The sequence below is a fragment of the Mesoplodon bidens genome (assembly GCF_964165515.1).
Source record: "Mesoplodon bidens genome assembly, chromosome: X".
Lineage (NCBI taxonomy): Eukaryota > Metazoa > Chordata > Mammalia > Artiodactyla > Ziphiidae > Mesoplodon > Mesoplodon bidens.
Genome location: NC_138163.1, coordinates 96,579,079 through 96,598,318, shown reverse-complemented (window position 1 = coordinate 96,598,318; position 19,240 = coordinate 96,579,079). Strand labels below are relative to the sequence as shown.

General features: G+C 41.0%; 1 protein-coding gene across 2 annotated transcripts in view; it reads left to right on the top strand.

Annotated features, from left to right (window-relative positions):
- The window catches only part of CLCN5 (chloride voltage-gated channel 5), a 153,871-nt gene extending 136,574 nt beyond the window's left edge, over positions 1-17,297 (top strand). Inside the window, exons 8-14 of one of the 2 annotated variants that reach the window (XM_081222748.1) lie at positions 674-880; positions 3,711-3,791; positions 4,022-4,564; positions 6,906-7,092; positions 8,091-8,489; positions 8,939-9,155; positions 10,476-17,297. In XM_081222748.1, coding sequence (XP_081078874.1) covers positions 674-880; positions 3,711-3,791; positions 4,022-4,564; positions 6,906-7,092; positions 8,091-8,489; positions 8,939-9,155; positions 10,476-10,566 — 1,725 coding nt within the window. In that variant the 3' untranslated portion in view covers positions 10,567-17,297. The remainder of the gene's footprint in view (positions 1-673; positions 881-3,710; positions 3,792-4,021; positions 4,565-6,905; positions 7,093-8,090; positions 8,490-8,938; positions 9,156-10,475) is intronic. The other variant, XM_081222749.1, reaches the window with a different exon arrangement.
- Positions 17,298-19,240: the final 1,943 nt, after the last annotated feature.

The following is a 19,240-nucleotide window of genomic DNA, read 5'->3' as shown; positions in this document are numbered from 1 at the left end:
AGTTGATTCCTAGCCTCCTCTGGGTTCCTGGTGAACCAGGCCCCTGAAGACCTCCCCGACTCCCTAACCAAGAAGCTCCTAGGGTAGATCCCAGGCTTCTGGTCTGAAAAAATAGTGGTATTGTCAACTTTGTTAGAGCAGAAGAAATAAAACTGTTTTGCTACATTTCCTGCAATATGATTTGGGCTAGAAGGAGGGTGACTAAAACCCTATTTCTAAGTACTTTTGGTTTAGAATGCTTGACAGTGACTGAAACCACAGAGATTTTAGGTTACCTGGATGTCCTTGCCTCCTCTCTGTTTCCTGACCAAGTCATAGTTACAGATTCCTTGGTAGAGAGTCAAGGCTATACTAGCCTGTCAGGATTAAGTAAGGGAACCACCCTCCATCTCTGCCGCCCCTTCTCCATACTGTGCACTCTCATACTTACAATACTACCTTGCCCAGCTATCACATGGGCAAAAGGAAAAAAAGGAACATGAAAGTTTAAAGAACATTTCTCACTTTCTTGGGCTGCTGGGCTCCCTCCCAAACTGGGATCACTGTGGGCCAAGCATTTATATATCAGTTGTTTTCAAAAGGTGCAGTTTCTATAACGAGGACCAGATTTATTGCTTGTTAGCCTTGTTTCCTTACTTAGTCTGTATTCAATCTCTCTGTGTTTGACCTGCAGATAAAAACTATCTTGAGTGGTTTCATTATTAGGGGCTATTTGGGTAAGTGGACCCTGATTATCAAAACCATAACACTGGTGCTGGCAGTGTCATCTGGCCTGAGCTTGGGCAAAGAGGGCCCCCTAGTGCACGTGGCTTGCTGCTGTGGGAACATCCTGTGCCACTGCTTCAACAAATACAGGAAGAATGAAGCCAAACGCAGAGAGGTAATAACAAACGGCCTTAATAGTCTCTTTTTTGGTGAGAGCGTAAATGGTACAACCTTAGGGATGAGAGTTGAAGGATTCTACCAGTGTTAATGCAAATGCCCTTTGACCCAGCAGTTCCACTTCTAGAAATTTATCCTACAGACATCCTACCATGTGTGCACAAAGGTGTATAGGGATAGACAGTGAAGCATCTGTCAACATCGTGAAAAACGGAAGCAATCAAAATGTCCATCAATGGGGGACTGATTAAATAAACAATATTCTGTCCATACTCTAGAATACTGTGCAACTGTTAAAAAGAATGAGATAATGCTATGTATACTCACATGGAATGATGGCTATAAAATACCATTAAACTTTTAGAAGCCAATCTCAGAATAATGTGTATAGTAAAAATCAGTTAGTGTTTTTGAAAAGTAGGTATATATGCACCTAGAAAGAAAATGGCTGGAAAGTGGTTTCACCCCAAACTGTTAAAAAATGTCTACCTCTGGTGAGGGGGAAAGTGAGGGAGAAGTAAGGACGTCAACTTTTATTATGTATAATTCTATACAAGCGTGTGCTATTTCTAGTACAAAATAAGTACAAAACTAATGGAAGATTATTTAAAAAGAAAGTTGTTTATCCCTGTGAAAGAATATAAAATTCAGCATGTGTTTCAGATGCCAGCTTTTCCATCTTTTATTTCTACGTAACAGCACGCTGCATTGGTTTCTCTCTGTATTGGATCTCTCTCTCCCTGTCTTCTGGCTCAACCCCGCTAAATTAACCCCGCTGCAGCATCTCTATAGTTGTTCTCGTGTTTATACAGTTGTTAATGTATGTCATTTTGAGGAGGAAGAACATTTTTTTAAAAGTTCCAAGTCATTGGTTACTTTTGTCCTGCTATAATTAAGGATTTAAGAAAATGGTTCTTGCTCTATTTTCCTTGAATTACAAAGAAATCACATATGGAATGGGTCGAGACCAAGGTCATTTCACTAGAAAGAATTTTTCACAAAATTGGAACCTAATGATTTTGTTCTGAAAACAAAACAAAACAAAATTCACTGTAAGACTCAGAAGGAAACTCAAACATGTTGAAATTTCAAATATGGAATACATTTTGATAGTTCAAGGGGGAAAGTTCCTGGCAGGAGAGTTAGGCTAGCAGGAGAGAGAGGGGGATATCTGAGTAGGTTGTTTAGCTATCTGTCAAATTTAGAGGGACATAAAGGCAGTATTAAATTAGTGAGGTTGTTAGACAGGAGTAATGCATAACAGAAGCTAAAGACATGAAAAAAAACATTTTAACTGTCAAGAGTAAAGTGTTGATTGTTGCTGGTTTTGCATAGGTAGAGGTAACTTTGAAACTGTAGATTGTTGGTTACTTTCATTCCATAAAAATTGGCATTTTTGTTCAAATAGTTCTTTATAAAATAAGAGAAGAGTTTGATCTGGCTGTTGCTCTGTACAGATGTCATATATATTTCTAACTAAACTCATGAATATTTGAATATGTCATTCAGTTCCTATTGCTTATTCAGACTTTGCAGTTTTTTTTCCTGTTGTTCTCACCATCAGCAGTAACCCTCTTATGTCCCAGGGCCTTGTCAAAGTGACCAGATGGTTGAGAGTAAAATAGAGATTTGAGAAGGTAGGGTGTAGATGGACCCTACTCTACAACATAATATGAAGGCAAACAGGCCACTTCGATTCTTTCTTCTCCCTCATAATTCATCCTAAACAAAGTCACTGAAATCCCCTTTCTCAAGTTCCATGTTGAATGTCCTCATCCTTCTCAGATGAAAGTCATTCTAGCCTTGAATTTCAAAGTCCTCCCCAGTTAGCACCAGAGATCACTCTTCCCCCCACCCCCTTCATTTTCTTTGGCCATCCTGAACTCCCAGAGAAACCTGCCTATTTATTTTTGCCGAGAACCATTTTTGCTTCAAAAACTCTTAATTTTATTCAACTTCCTTTTAAAAATAGTTCCTCACTACCACAAATTATATACCACCCCACAGCAACCAGAATCCAATGAAAGGACCTTATCCTTCTATTAATTCTGGTGTGTTTGTCATGCACCTTTTACATACACACGCCAATGCCTATGACATAAAAAGATGGTGCTCTCGAAATATCACTTGCTCTCTTTCCCCATCTCCTTGTCCCTTTTAACTTCTCTCTGACAGCTTCTTCCACTTCCTCTCCCTCCTCACCCTTTTCCTTGCCACACCTAAACACATTTAGGTCTTCTCTTCCTTTCAAAATCTATCCCCAATTTTGCCTCTAGTTGCCCCCCTACTTCTGTTTCCATAGGTCACTAGGCATGGAGTAGGGCACATAGTACAGGAAACTCTAAATACTTATTGTCTGAATATTTTCAACTTCTGACTAGCTGTGAGCCAATCATTACTTCAGTTTTGTATCATTAGAGCCTTTAAAATCTCATTTTAAAAGCTTTCCTTTGTAAAGAAAGTGCTATGTAAATACATCACCGGAAGTATTTCATTTCGGTGGTAAATAGGTCTGCAGACTCAAAATCAGTTACGGAATTGGGAGTGTTGGGGATGGGGGCATAATTTGAGATCAAGTACATGCCTAAATTAATTATGAAGGAAGGCCCTCTACATGTTCCAGCATGTGAACCATGTGTTCAAGATTCAGCATACAGTGTTTGCTCTCAAAGTAAGTATACATTGAACTTCATTTTCGATAAACTGGATATGAAGCATATAAAATTGTTTTTTTATGTTTAGTAACCACTAACATTCCTTTTTAAAATGTGATTGAAGGTAGGAAAGTGGCCTTGATCTATTCACTAATTTTGGGTTTTGCATCGTAGGTCTTGTCAGCTGCAGCTGCAGCCGGTGTATCTGTAGCCTTTGGGGCACCTATTGGCGGAGTATTATTCAGCCTAGAAGAGGTAATACTTTTATCTGTCTGTAGAGCCACGCACATGATTTTGTGCCAGGAATTCTGGCCATTGTCTGTGTACATTGCAGTCCCAAAGTGCTCTGCCCAACTCCAGTGCTTTGCCACGGGGCCGGAGATCTCCAGGCCATTTTCATCCTCAACTCTAATTCCTGCAGCACCAGTTTTCACCCCAGTTTATGCATGTTGACTGAGTTTACTTTCTCATTTTCTCTCTTACAGGTCAGCTACTACTTTCCCCTCAAAACACTGTGGCGTTCGTTTTTTGCTGCTTTAGTGGCAGCATTCACTCTACGCTCCATCAATCCGTTTGGGAATAGCCGCCTGGTTCTATTTTATGTGGAGTTTCACACCCCGTGGCATCTCTTTGAGCTCGTGCCCTTCATTCTGTTGGGCATATTTGGTGGTCTGTGGGGAGCTTTGTTTATCCGCACCAACATCGCCTGGTGTCGGAAGCGTAAGACCACCCAGTTGGGCAAGTATCCTGTCATAGAGGTACTTGTCATGACGGCCATCACTGCCATCCTGGCTTTCCCCAATGAGTACACCCGTATGAGCACAAGTGAGCTCATTTCTGAGCTGTTCAATGACTGTGGCCTTCTGGACTCCTCTAAGCTCTGTGATTATGAGAACCGTTTCAACACAAGCAAGGCGGGTGAGCTGCCCGACAGACCGGCTGGTGTGGGAGTCTACAGTGCAATGTGGCAGCTGGCCTTGACACTCATACTGAAAATTGTCATCACTATATTCACCTTTGGCATGAAGGTGAGGAGATTCTTTTGGTCCTTGGTGGATATTTGTGTGGCTGTAAGTTTGGAGGGCAAAGCCAAGATATTGTGCAATTCTCATAGTTCGTGTGGCGTGTCCAACTTGAAAGACCCAAAGCCCTTTTATTTCATAACTTCTTAGATGATTGTACCTCTATCTAAAATTGTGCAAGCTCAGTTTTAGGCCAAATGCAAACCTCAGTGATGAGATTTCAGGTAGAAACATTTTCTCCTTTTCTGTGGAAAACATATTTTGCCTCTCAAAAAGGATGCTGAGGTATTTATTCCAGTGCATTTTATATCAAAACAATATCTGACCAACACATTTTTGGTCCTTATAAAGTGGCTTTAGAGTTACGAATAAAGCAAAATAGTAGGTTGAACCAAAAGAAGTTGCCAACCATTTTGACCACTAAAATAGCAATTTCATATGGCTCAACCCAATATGTAGCTAAATGTATTTTTTACAGTTATCAGTGTCCAATTATCAAGAACTTCACAGGTGATCCTAAATTAGTATTTAGATTATCAACAGCTGATATTAGGCCAGCATCTTTTATTTTCAATACCCGTTATCATTTCCATGTGTCAGAAGAAACCAGGAAGGAAAATTTGTAAAGTATTTTCCTTCTCTTCCTTGGTTTTCATTTGTTTGTTTCTTTTCTTTAGCACTCAGCTACCAAGGTATTTCCTCTATTCTCTAGGGAAATGGAGATTCAAAACAGAAAATAAGAGCCAGCAAGTCGGTTTAGGCAGTACTGTAATTTCTGAATTGATATGCATCCTCCTCAACACCCTGGACAGATTTGCAGTGCTTCTTGAGTTACTTTTCACCTCGTGGCTTCATTCTTTCATCTAAAGTGAATTTGCAGACCATCAGACACACCCTGATTCAAATATATTCCAGAATTGAATACAAGCTATTTTAAAATAATCTGCTGTTTGGATTATCTCTGTCATCATTTTCTGTCTCTTAGCACAGAAAATTGAGAATGCACTATTGTATCCTAGGAGTCAAAAAAAGAGTGGGAACAGCTTACCCTTCCCCCTCCCCATATCCTCAAGTCCATTCTCTAGTAGGTCTGTGTCTTTATTCCCGTCTTAGCCCTAGGTTCTTCATGACCTTTTTTTTCCCCTTAGATTCCATATATATGTGTTAGCATACGGTATTTGTTTTTCTCTTTCTGACTTACTTTACTCTGTATGACAGACTCTAGGTCCATCCACCTCACTACAAATAACTCAATTTCGTTTCTTTTTATGGCTGAGTAATATTCCATTGTATATATGTGCTACATCTTCTTTATCCATTCATCCGATGATGGACACTTAGGTTGCTTCCAGTGGCATGGACATATATACACTACCAAACGTAAAATAGAGTGCTAGTGGGAAGCAGCCGCATAGCACAGGGAGATCAGCTCGGTGCTTTGTGACCACCTAGAGGGGTGGGATAGGGAGGGTGGGAGGGAGGGAGATGCAAGAGGGAAGAGATATGGGAACATATGTATATGTATAACTGATTCACTTTGTTATAAAGCAGAAACTAACACACCATTGTAAAGCAATTATACTCCAATAAAGGTGTTAAAAAAAAGAGTGGGGAGACAGATGGGGGTTCCTTTTTGGGACAGTCATGCAACCATAGTCACTATCTCATTAAGAAAACTTAATTATTTATTCTTTCTTTATACTGTTAAAATAAACTGAAACCTTATATGCCATCCTTTTTGTGTGAGCAATGGGTCAAGATTCAGTACATGAGAGTGGTTACAAGCATTGCATTTAAACCGCAGCACCAGCGTTTACTAAATCTTGGCCTTGGGTGAGTTCCTTAACCTCTCTGCACCTTAGGTCCTTTGCGAGTTGGGAATTATAACACCTGCCTGCTGGGGTGGTTGTAAAGAACCCATGAAATCTGGTCCATAGAGCATCCAGCATAGAACATTGTAGATAGTCAATAAAGGGTAATTGTTGTTGATTAGAATTCAAAATTGGGGAAAATGTCTGCATATATGAGAAACTCCATCTATTTTCCTTTTTCTTTGGGAAAGGCTTAATTTCTGCCTCCAGTTCTGTGTTGGTCTGGAGAGTTCAGGCTCTTGCCTGATGGACCCCGAATCAGGGTAAGCGTCTTTGCAGTCGTCCTTGCCTGCACGTTCCAGAGAACCTCTAGTCCCTGTAGTGTTACACAAATCTTTGCGGCCACTTGCTCGCATAGTGCATAGTTAAATTGTCATTGGCCTGTTCGCTTTGCAGAGGGTCAGTCCTCTAGCCCTTACCATGTGCCGGACGATCACGTCACTTCTCACCGACCATCTTTTGCTTTCTCTTTGCAGATCCCTTCTGGCCTCTTTATCCCTAGCATGGCTGTTGGTGCTATAGCGGGTCGGCTTTTGGGAGTAGGGATGGAACAGCTGGCTTATTACCACCATGACTGGGCCATCTTCAATAGCTGGTGCAGTCAAGGAGCGGATTGTATCACCCCTGGCCTTTATGCAATGGTTGGGGCTGCAGCCTGCTTGGGTGAGTACTGTTTGCATTGATTTCAAAGAGATTGCTACCCAGGTGGCATTATAAAGATGAGTGATATTAAACACAATTGACTGTAGATTTTTTTAAAGATGACTATCCGTTTCTTGTTGGGCTTGCCATTTTCAAGTGCTTTAAGAAAGCATTCTTTACCGTATATCTCCATTCCTCCCCTTTGAGAGTAATTCTTCTCTCAAATTCCGTCATATTGAGGAAATAATCAGAAATTTGGACAAAGATGATCTGCACAAGAATGTGCATCATGGTATTATGTGTAATAGCAAATAACTGGAATCAAACTAAAAGCACAATAAGGGACTGGTTAAATAAATTATGGTATAGTACATCCATATAATACCATACCATGCAGCCACTGAATGTGATGCTAATAGGTTTAATATCTTTAAATACAATGTTAAATACATTTGTACTAATATACAAAGTATTCCTAATATAAAGTTAGGAGAAAAAGCATGGTGGGGAATTTAAACGTATAATACAAGTTCATCTATATAAAAACATACGTTTTTGAAAAAAGTCATTTGAAATTTTTACTCAGCATATTTCTAGACAGTGAGCTTATGGATAATGGCTTTCCTTTATATACTTTAAAAATATATGTATTTTCTGATCTTTCCACAGTGGGCCTGCACATCCCAGAGAACCTCTCGTATCTGTAGTGTTACACAAATCATAGAGATCTTATGCAATTACTTGTATAATTGGGGGGTGGGGAGCAACAGACGAATGAAAAAAAGAAGAAGAATGAAGGAGGTATCTTGTACTTTTGTAGAGATTATTTTGAGAAGTCTGACTCATGTTCATTGTAAACTTGCTTGAATGCAGTTGCAGGGGTCTATAGGTGAGGCCTCCTTTTAGTGATGTTTCTGGTAGGTAGCTTTTTCTGGATGGGGCCTGTGACAGGCCCATAACTGTAATGAATTCTATACTTTTGCTCCCTTCAGTAAGTAGCCTGTGTCTGTTTTTTGCAGGCGGGGTGACTCGGATGACTGTTTCTCTTGTTGTCATAATGTTTGAACTAACTGGTGGCTTGGAATACATTGTGCCTCTGATGGCCGCAGCCATGACAAGCAAGTGGGTGGCAGATGCTCTTGGGCGGGAGGGCATCTATGATGCCCACATCCGTCTCAATGGATACCCCTTTCTTGAAGCCAAAGAAGAGTTTGCTCACAAGACCCTGGCAATGGATGTGATGAAACCCCGGAGGAATGATCCTTTGTTGACTGTCCTTACTCAGGACAGTATGACCGTGGAAGACGTAGAGACCATAATCAGTGAAACCACTTACAGTGGCTTCCCAGTTGTGGTGTCCCGGGAGTCCCAAAGACTTGTGGGTTTTGTCCTCCGAAGAGACCTCATTATTTCAATTGGTAAGGATTTCAGAACTGGGATAAGGGAATCCACTATGGAAATAAATAAATGTGAATGAGGGGAAGGGAGGGATAAATTAGGAGTTTGGGATTAACAGGTACACACTACTATATATAAAATAGGTAAGCAACAAGGAACTCCTGTATGGCACAGGGAAGTATATTCAGTATCTTGTAATAACCTGTAATGGGAAAGAATCTGAAAAAGGATGTTTATATATATTGATATATATATAATTATATGTATATATACACATATATATAAAACTGAATCACTTTGCTGTACACCTGAAACTAACAAAACATTGTAAATCAGCTGTCAATCAATCACTAAGCATGCATGCATGCGTGAAAAGGGGAAGGACAGAGTGGAGAGGGGACTGGTTAGGGGTCAAGTTTAGAAGTAGTCCTTCCTTTTTCAACCTTTTTTTTTTCTACTTTTCAAATAGAAAATGCTCGAAAAAAACAGGATGGAGTTGTGAGCACTTCTGTCATTTATTTCACCGAGCATTCTCCTCCAGTGCCACCATACACCGCACCTACCCTCAAGCTTCGGAACATCCTGGATCTCAGCCCCTTCACTGTGACTGACCTTACACCCATGGAGATCGTGGTAGATATCTTCCGCAAGCTGGGACTGCGGCAGTGCCTGGTTACACACAATGGGTGAGAGCTCTTTGGTGAAGGCAAATTGGATTTGGGAGGAAAAGAGAATGTAGAGAGATAAAGAAAGAAGAACCCAACTCACATGAATATTTGTAACATTTATAGACCTTTTTGAAGCTCTGAGATGAAGATGAATGTGTTTCTTTTTTTGTCATAATTAATAGAAAAGGAGTTTGGGGAAGATAGTGGGTTTGAGAGATGTGAACTGCTGGTTGCACATTATAAATAACTCAGTTCCTCCCCCACAAAGGAAACAACTATGTTCTCATGAACAGGCAGCACTGAAATTATAATGGTATTAGGTAGTATATGTATAGTATTTGAGGATGAGAAAACCAAGTTCCAGTGAAGTTTAAAGATTTGCACAAGGACCCCCAGTTACTGTCTAGTAGTGGTAGGCTTTATTTATTTATTTATTTTTGGTCTCGCCACGCAGCTTGCGGGATATCAGTTCCCGGACCAGGGATTGAACCCAGGCCACCACAGTGGAAGGCCGGAATCCTAACCACTAGGCCACCAGGGAACTCCCTAAACACAAGTCTTCTGACTTCCAAGGCTAAGGCTCTTTCTTTCTGGGATATTTCTTATCCAGTAAAGGAAGCCATGCTATTTTTATCGGAAAAGAAAGGAGGTTGAGGAGAAGGGTGGGTGTTTTTGTTTTTGTTGTTGTTGTTGTTGACCCTGGTATGTTAATCTAGTGATTATAAAAGAATTTCGCCCTCTACAATTTCTGAATAGCATAGCAGGTGTCTTGCAGGATTGAGATCAGTAAGGGACTTTTCCTAACTGATCCATTCAACCTTTACTGAATCTGTACTTCATGTAAGAAGGCATTCCACTAGATTCCGGGGAGAGGCAAAAAGCAATGAGACCCTTCTCTGCCCTCAAGGAGCATACAGTGTTTATAGGGAAGCTGAGAACACAGCAAACTGGACAAATGCTACGGAAGAGGTGTGCACAGAACATGCTGTTCCCAGGAGGAAGGCACAGCTATTACTGGCTCGTAGGATCGGGGAAGGTGTTCTGGAAGAGGGACATTTGAACTGGGTTGCAAAAGGTAAGATTTGTATATATAGAGAAGAATATTTAAACCACAGGAAATAGCAGGATTTAAGACCTAGAGGAAGAAGTGCTTAGAGCATGCTTAGGGACCCATGCATTGTCCCATTTACCTGGTACATGTAATCTAGTCCTGTCATCATTCTGTAAGTACAGATAGTATTCAAAGACAAAGATTAAAAAGACCACAAAAAGTGTCACCTTTGAGAATGTTATTTTAACTACAGATTAATTTTTGTCTTGTCTTGTTTTGTCTTTTAGGCGATTGCTTGGAATCATTACCAAAAAGGATGTGCTAAAGCATATAGCACAGATGGCGAACCAAGATCCTGATTCCATTCTCTTCAACTAGAATCACAGGGTTGTACTGGATATAAAACAGGAAGGACATTGCAGACCATGGATATATTTTATTAACTGGGTACCCAAAAAACATTTCCCACATTTGGATGGTGAAGTTATATTAGTGTGTTGTCTCTTTCCTACAAGTTAACCAGTTGCACTACATAATCTCTGGAAATTAATCTTCTCTTTAGGAGAAAATTCAGTTAGGCTTCTGTGATATTGCATTAGGAAGATTTCATGAAAGAGTAAACAAGATTGCTATGGTTTAATTCTTTTTCTTTCTTTTTCTAAAGATTTTTTAAATTTAAAACATAAATGTTAGCCAATATGCAATCACTGAAAACTATGCAAGAAAAATTCCAACCGTCCTGACCTATAGCCTGCAGGAAGCTCATGAAAAAGTCACTTTTTTGGACTCTGTCATTGGTGGAAGATGAAGTGTAAACCAGGGACTTTGCTTTTCCAACCACAGAAAGGAAAGCCAGAAGGAAAATAGTAGTGGTATTTTCCAGACTGTGAATTCAGTTCAAATGTTATCTTGTTCTTGTTACAATATTTAGCATTATTAGTTTATGTGTGTGTATGTGTATGTTAATTTTAATATCTGATTATAAGACAATGCTGCTTTGGTTAATCTCCTCTAAATGAATGTAGAGAGGTTGACTTTTATAGCTTGCTTGTTCCTGGTACTCTTTTGAAGCGCACAAAAGATAAGTTATAGAATTTTCTCCTTGTCTGCAAAAAGGGTAATTTTCCAGATGGCCTTTGTTAGCTAGTAGACAAGGACTTTGCCATGAATTTGTTAGTAGCAAGGAATGATTTCTCCATGAATTTGTTAGTAGCAAGGAATGATTTCTCCATGAATTTGTTAGTAGCAAGGAATGATTTCTCCATCTTCCTTGAAACGAATGATTAGTAAAGTTCTAAGCAAAGTCAATGACCAGGACTTTCACATTTTTGTGAGGTCCCAACTCTTACCCAGATGCCACCTCCATGAGTGATGGTGCTTTTGGCTTCTGGAATATGTAAGAATAGTAAAGGGAACCAAGTCTAGACTTCATACTGGTAAACCAGGGAAGATCCCGAGCTGTATCTGCGTTCTCATGCATTCCTTCATAACAACCACCAGTACTAAAATGACTGGGCACTCATGCCTCCTCCCAGTGTTAAGTACATATATATAACAGGCCAGTGTTGTCCCCGTGATCATGAATTTAGGCTTGGGGTACTTTCAGGTATATTCAAGGCATTGGAACAGGATAGGCAGCTGTGACTCCCTTGAGGCTCCTTAGAATTCTAAATAAAATGCAGAACCATCCTGAGACCCAGGGGTGTGGACAAGGCCTGGTGACACCAAAGGTGCTTGTATACAATTGAAAAGGTGCCTGTCTCAATTTCCTACCACCTTTACTGCAGTAGAAAACATCACACTCTAGGGACACCTGGTGGAGTTACAGAGCCACCATCATCGTTCCGACTACTGTTTCGTTTTCTACAGCTTTACCCACGTGCCGTTGTTCCCCCTCCATTCTCCCTTTCCCACGCCTCAGTCCTGAGTCCTGTCTTTGGAATTGAGTAGTGTGCCCGGTTAATCATTCCTGTTACAAAAAAATAACTCCCAGGGCTAGTTAAATTGTAAACCCAGCCTCTACAATCTTACAGCCTAAGGACCAGAGGTGACGCACAACCACTTGCTTTGCTCTATAGCCCAGTAGCTCCATTTCCACGCTGACGCCCACAGCAGTGAGACTCAAATGCTAGGGGTAGGAGTTGAGCCTTTCCCATTTTACAAGTCTGTTCCCAGCGCTTCCCACCATCCTTCTAGTCTAGAATCAGCAGTCACGCGGCACAGCCTCTCCTCCCACTCCAAGCACCTCAGCGTACCTCATTTTAAAAGTTGCCAATCTCCAATTCTAGGACATTTTACCCCTAGTTTCTTATCTTTCCAAAATCTGAAATTCTTTTATTGCCTAGAACTGGAGAGCCAAGGCTTATTTTGATTTTTATCTCTAAAATATCAAGGCAGTCACCAGAGTTTCTCCTTTTAAGTATATCACTCTAGCATTTTAATGAAAAAGACAAAAACCTCCCTAGGTTATATTATATTATAGTCACGACTCAGTAACTTCACGTCTTTTGTCCCTTCTGTACCACTGATTCCCTCACACGAGATGAGGCTATTTGCCTGACCACCGCGTCTGTTGTGCACAAATCAAAGTTCTTATGTGTGTACTTCTAGTTCACTACCTGTCTTTTCTTATCAGCCGTCCAACTAAAGCTTGCAAAGCAGGAAATGTTAGTATTTCTGGTATTTGATGATGGTGAAAGGTTTGGTCGCATTTCATAGTACAGCAGTGATATGGAGGGTGTCTAAGTTTGCCTTTGTGTTTCTTCTAGGCTCTGTTTTTGATTTGAGACAGATGAGCCAGTGTTCAGGTGCTACTTCAGAGAATAAATTCAAGAAATCAGATAACACTGTGCCAAGGTATACTTTCTAGATACTAAGCACCGATTGGCCCTCCAGAGAATAATATCCCTTTGATACCTCACTCCTGATAAATCTCATTCATTAACCTCAGCTTCTCAGGAATCCTTGTAACTCATATGCTAGAAGTAGCTGTAGTGTATGGTATCCATTATATGTCCAGTCCGATGGTTTGGCTCCAAGTTTGGCTAATTGTGGTAGAGCTCTCTGCTAGACTGCTAGCTCAGCACCTTAACACTCAGAGTTTCTTGTCTTGAGGCAAAGGAAAATGTTCTTTCTGCCATTGCCAATTCAGCAGTTGGACATACTTAAACCAACAAAGCTGATATAGGGGGGCCTGTCAGTAGTCTCAAATAGCCACATACCTCAATGGCAAAAGACTGGATAATCTGTGATTTAAAAATCAGTATGAGCCGAGACCAGTCGATTCTGGTAATAAGAAAGAAAGTTTCCCAACACACGGAAAGGATTTACAAAAGAATGCCAATAAGTGCTTCGAGAGAGTGAGTTAGGCCTTTCCAAGGCAAAATATCTGGTAGGCATCCAGGCCACGAAAGGAATGAAAGTCTATGGATTTGTAAAAGTCTAACTGCTATATTTTGTATCTTCAGATCTGTGATGTAAAGAATTAAAGAAGCCGAAATAGTTAAGGCATGATTAGTTATGCCATTGGCAGAAGCAGGGGACTGAACAAGCAAAATAATGGCCACTTTTAAGATCACTTCTATTTGGATGTATGTTCAGACACTCCCCCTCTTTTCTGGCTCTGGTGTCCTTCAGGCTCAGCCCAGCTGTGGAGTAGAGGTGGTATAATCCACAGAGCAGATATCCTCTGGTGGATAATCTGACATTGATGGTACTTTGGATTTGCCAGCTGGCAGAGCAGTCGATTAATTTGCTGATGGAACTGCAAAGCAGTTCCATTGTTTTGGCACCAGAGGCTGAATCTGAACCCTTTACAGGAAGAGCAGAGAAGAAGCATAAATGTCTCTAGCAAGTCTTCAATTGTGCTTGAACACGAGAATAATAAAGTAATGGGGACTTTGTGTGGTCTAAGGCTGTGAAGTAATTCTTAACTATGAATTTATGAACCCATTCAGGTGTCGGGGGAGCAAATATGTTTTTTAAAACAGTGTGCAAGAGAGTCGATCAGGGAATGTAATCACTGCTGTATGTTTTAAGTATTTGGATCACCTGTCCTGGTCGGATCCTGACCTTGATTTGTTTAGTTAGGTGATGAGTAGGAAGGTGTACTTGTTACCCCACAGTATCTCTTGGTTTTGTTTTTTAATAAATCACAAGGAGTGCAGTTTTTGAAGTTGAGTTTTTAATAAATAATAGTGAAAACAATTGAAAATTTGACATGACCAGTGTGTTTTATATTGCCAGAGTACTTACTGATGACTGACCACATTGTATTGTGAGGAACTGGTTTACTTTCACTGGATTAGAGCCAAACGCAGGCCACTCATCTGTTCAGAGAAAGCAGGAGCGCATCTTTCATGGTGGTGCATAGAGTATTGAGCTCTTAAAAACTCTGAGAAAAATTAGGAGTTCAGAAAGTAAAGGGGAGGTGAAATATTGAGTCCTTAAAAAAAAAGATGTCTAAATATGTGGTCTGAACTTCAGTGTCCTATGACCTTGATTTTTTTTTTAACCACCTCTGGGATAACCTGGATTCCCTTTGGAGAGAGAATGGAAAGTTATGGCAGTGGAAAAACCCTAGTAAGCAAGTATACGAGTTCTTGTAAGATGGTGGGAGGAAGGCCATTCCATGCCCCAAGCCAAACACCCCAACATTTATAAACTGCTTGATCATGTGCCTCAAGGAGAGAAAATTTTTTGTAGTCTCCCAAAGACCAAGCAACCAAGAGGCTCAAAGCAGCATTTGGTGGAGGCAGTCTACTTTTGTGGAGAGGGCTGACCCAAGACCAGACCTCTTGCGGAGGAGGACAGCTTCTACTGCCATTGCCTAAGTGATAAGCTTTAGGTAGCTTATGTTGAATTCTGATAGCAAAATATTTTAAAAGTCTATATTGTTAGCCTCCCTGGTAGGTACTTATTGTAGATTAAAAAGAAAAAGGTGAGGATTTCTCAGAGCTCAGGGAGCTATGTAAATTTGAACTGAAGTTGGTCTGGTGGACCTGTGGTAACCACTGAGCTGTGCTCAGCCTCAATTTTGGTTGCTTGCCCCAAGGGGAGGAGTTCCTGGACTAGTAGGTGTTAGCAACTTCAAGTTACTCCCTAAATGTTTGCTGGTCACAGTCTCATTTCTGAACATCTGCATCTCGGCAAAGTTTTGAAGTGACGTAGGGAGCAAAATCGGTTTTTCCACCTTGTAGTCTGATTTTGCCAAATCACCCAAGAAAGAAAGAAGGTCTGTGATGTGCGGAGTTTGCGTTTCTTGGATGGGACCTATCAGGTCATCCAGCCCAGTCCCGCAGTCATAAATTCCTACCTCTAAGTTCCTGCCAAAGGGTCTTCAGCCTCTGGGTGCACACTCATTGAATGAATGCCTTGCCTAAAGTTTGGCCTTTTAAGGGGAAAAAAGTGTGTGATGGTATAAAAATATGAGGGTTTAAATAAATGATCTCTGCCTCTCCTCCTCTTTCCTCCCCACCCCTGTCTCTCTGTCTCTCTCTCCTCACCCCAATACCCTGAATTCAAAATTTTCTCAGTTACTCTAAGTGTATTGTTTTGAATGTGGACCTTGGGGAGGCAGAGGATAGTTCTGAGAGTAGAGAATGGAAGATACTTCTGAGTTGATGGGGCCAGTGGGGCTTTGCTCCACTGTAGGGGCTAAAGCCAATGGTATCTGTTGTCGGTGTCCAGGGCTTTAGCATCTTAATGCAGACATGTGAAGTATTCATTGCTAAACCTTCTTATCATCTACTAGGTCCAAATCTGTTGAAAGTCAGAGGTGGTCTAGGGTTTGATGAGTGAAATGCCACCTGGCAGAATGGAGATGAGGGAATGGCCTGAGATGGTTTTGTCAGGGTAGGAATGTTTAGCCTCATTATCTTATTGAGTGTACCTCAAATATATGGTCCTTCAAGAGTGCTCCTTTTCCCTCCTCCATTTCACTTTATCCTTTCTCTCTCTTTCCCATTGTCCTGCCTTTTTAGCACTCAGATTTTAATAAATATTTACTTTTTATTATATATTTGGTCCCTTGGGACTATGTAATGATTAAGAATTAATTTCATTCTAGATAAAAAATGACGTGTTTAATATTTTGTTCTTTTAAACTGTCTTTTGAAGCTATGCTGCTAACCAGGTACAGGCCAGAAAGGAGTTGGGCTTGACGGACAGCACCCTGGTCATGTCACCTAAGGATGCCATTGATGTAATGATGGTGACTCTTCTTCATGTGACCAAGGCCAGCCTCCTGCTCTTACCTCTGTCCATTCATTTCTGGCTGTGGGAAAAATACCACCTGTCGGGTGAGCCAGTGAGGCCAGGAGGATCAGAGGGGCCGGTTCCAGCCCATGGGCCACTATATGAATGTCTCTGTAATAAGCTCATTTGTAGGGCCGGCTCCAACTGCAGTAGCCAAAGAAAACCTGTCTAACTCGACATTTTTAGTTCCTGAGAGTTGGTAAAAGTTCAACTGAAGCTAAGGTATAGACATTAGCAGTAGCTAGGCGTCCAGAAACTAGAGTCAACTAAAGCTAATAGAGTTTCCACAGGAAACTTGGTGCTGAGCTGTTCAGAGCAATTATTTATCTGAGTGTTGCCAACCCTTTAGCCACGCTTTCTTAGCTTTATTCTAACTTTTAGAGACATTTGTCCCTGTTCATAGGCACAGCCTGTACCAAAGCTGTGGCTCACTGCACAGTTCATTCTGCTCCCTGGTCAAGCATAGCAACATAGTCTAAAAAGGAAGATGTGGGCTGGGGAGTTAGGAGACCTGGTTTCTATTCCCTATGCTTCTACTAACTAGCCTCGAGATCTTAACCGCTCTGTGCCTCAGTGTTCCCATCTGCAAAATGGGGATAGTGTTAATTGCCCTACCTACCTCACAGGGTTGTTGTGAGGATAAACTGAGACAATGAAAGGAAAGTACTTTGACAAGTAAGTGCTATGCAAATTGTAAGAAAAGGAAACAATCACGTTAAAGGCAATGGAATGGACTTTGGCAGAAAGGTTAATGGGATTGTCCAGCCCTTTCTCTGTGTGGCTTAAACCCAGGTCGCCATTGCTTTATACATTTTTCACTTAGCACAGATTTGTAATTATGCATGTAATAAAGCACAGCCTTATTCAACTTGGTGTCTGGTGTGTTTCTGAAGACCCTCAATTTTGTAGCTATTGATTTCTGATCATAAAAGCTCGGTGTGGAGGTTGGGGGAGGGTAGTGTAAAAGGTACCTGCAAATTCCTGCTAGTAGGCTCACTTCTTAAAATGATTTATTAAAGACTTAATTAGTTTTACAGATCGAGTAATACTTTTTACCATAAGGAGACAAATGAGGAGCACCTTGTATTTTCTGAGAGATTCCAGATACCTCATTCATTATGGCTACTTAAATGTTCCTGTCTCATACATTGGTGATCCTTTCCTGATGAAATGAGGATTAGCTGGAGCTGTGTTTTTTCTCTCTCTTTTTAAGCTTTTAATGATGTAAGATTATGGGCTTTGACAGGCCTCTTGCCTATCGTCAGTTCTTACAAGGAGTAGGATGGGTGATGGAAATGTTCCTCCAATGAATAGTAGGGCTAGTAGTATCCTCGTTATGGTGGGTTGGGATTAAAATGTTTTCTGTGGGAAACCCTATGAAGTGACTGAGGAGTGGGGCTTTTCGGGGAAGTGGTTGAATATGCAAACATTTCCTTTTCACACCTCTCTGGAACCCAGAAAACAAAGGAGAGCTATACTTTGAAGTATGGTTTTCCTACTTTCTCGCTCTATTTTTCCTGCATCTGATTTCTCCTCCCCTCTCCCTCCCTCTCTCTGTTAGCCAGACCACCAGGAAGGCAGTTTACTGTGTGTCCAAGTTTCCATTTAAGAGTTTCTTCCGTTGACATTTGATTACATCTGCACTGGTGTTGACTTGATACCTTGTTGCTACCAAGGACTTTAATGACTTTGGCCTACTTGGTATCATTTCAGGAAGGACACCTGTATGTATAAATAACTCCCTCATAAGCCTGAAATTCCACAAGGAAACTTCAGTTTTTGATGTTATTTATCATTTTACTGGACCCCTTCCACACTTATCGTCATCCCTGCCTCTAATCTAAATACCTTCTAAGAAAAAAACACTGCATCTAGCTCTTACCAGCTCTCAACAACTTGCAAAGAATTAGAGTATCATGACTAGTTGCTGTAGGCCTCAGATAAAAATGGCTTTGATGTAGTACAAGGTACAGATTAATCCATCATCTAGTACAGGAGCTGCCCAGAGAAGAACCTGGAAATGACCACCAGATGTCAGTGCAATCATTAAAGTACTGGTATAGCTCTGGTTTGGTCAGAAAAAAAAATGTGTCTGAGGGTAGGCAGGGCAAAAAGCGTTAATTCATACATACAGCTAGATGCTGGGAATACAAAATTCAATCACAAGGTATTTCTTAGTTGATCAGATATTCTCTTTTTAACGTATATAATAAACCGTGTTTTTCTTATTGTTAAAACAAGTCAATCACATGGCAGTCCCTGCCTTTAAGGAGCCTATCGTCCTGGTGTCTGAAAGTTGTAGTTTCTTTTTAGAAGCAGTGCCTCAGATAAAAACAATGAGGAAAGGACTCCAGTTCTTCCTTCATTAGGATTGCCATATAATTTATTGTGTGACTAAGACACTTCTGACGGTGGGATGGTGGTGTTAATAATTACCCAGGGACAACAGGCACAACCTGGGACTATCCCAGGTGTGTTAGTCAGCTCAGGCTGCTATAACAAATGACCATAGACAGAGTGGCTTATAAACAAAAGAAATTGATTTCTCACAGTTCTGGAGGCTGCAGGTCTGAGATCAGGGTGCCAGCATGGTGGGGTTCTGGTGAGACCCCCTCTCCCAGGTTGCAGACTACAGAATTGTATCCTCACATGGCAGAAAGAGAGCTAGAGCGCTCTCTGGGGTCCTTTTTATCAGGGCACTAATCCTGTTCACGTTCAGGCTCCACCTTCCTGACTTCATCACCTCCCAAAGGCCCTACCTCCAAATACACTGAGAGTTAGGATTTCAATGTATGAA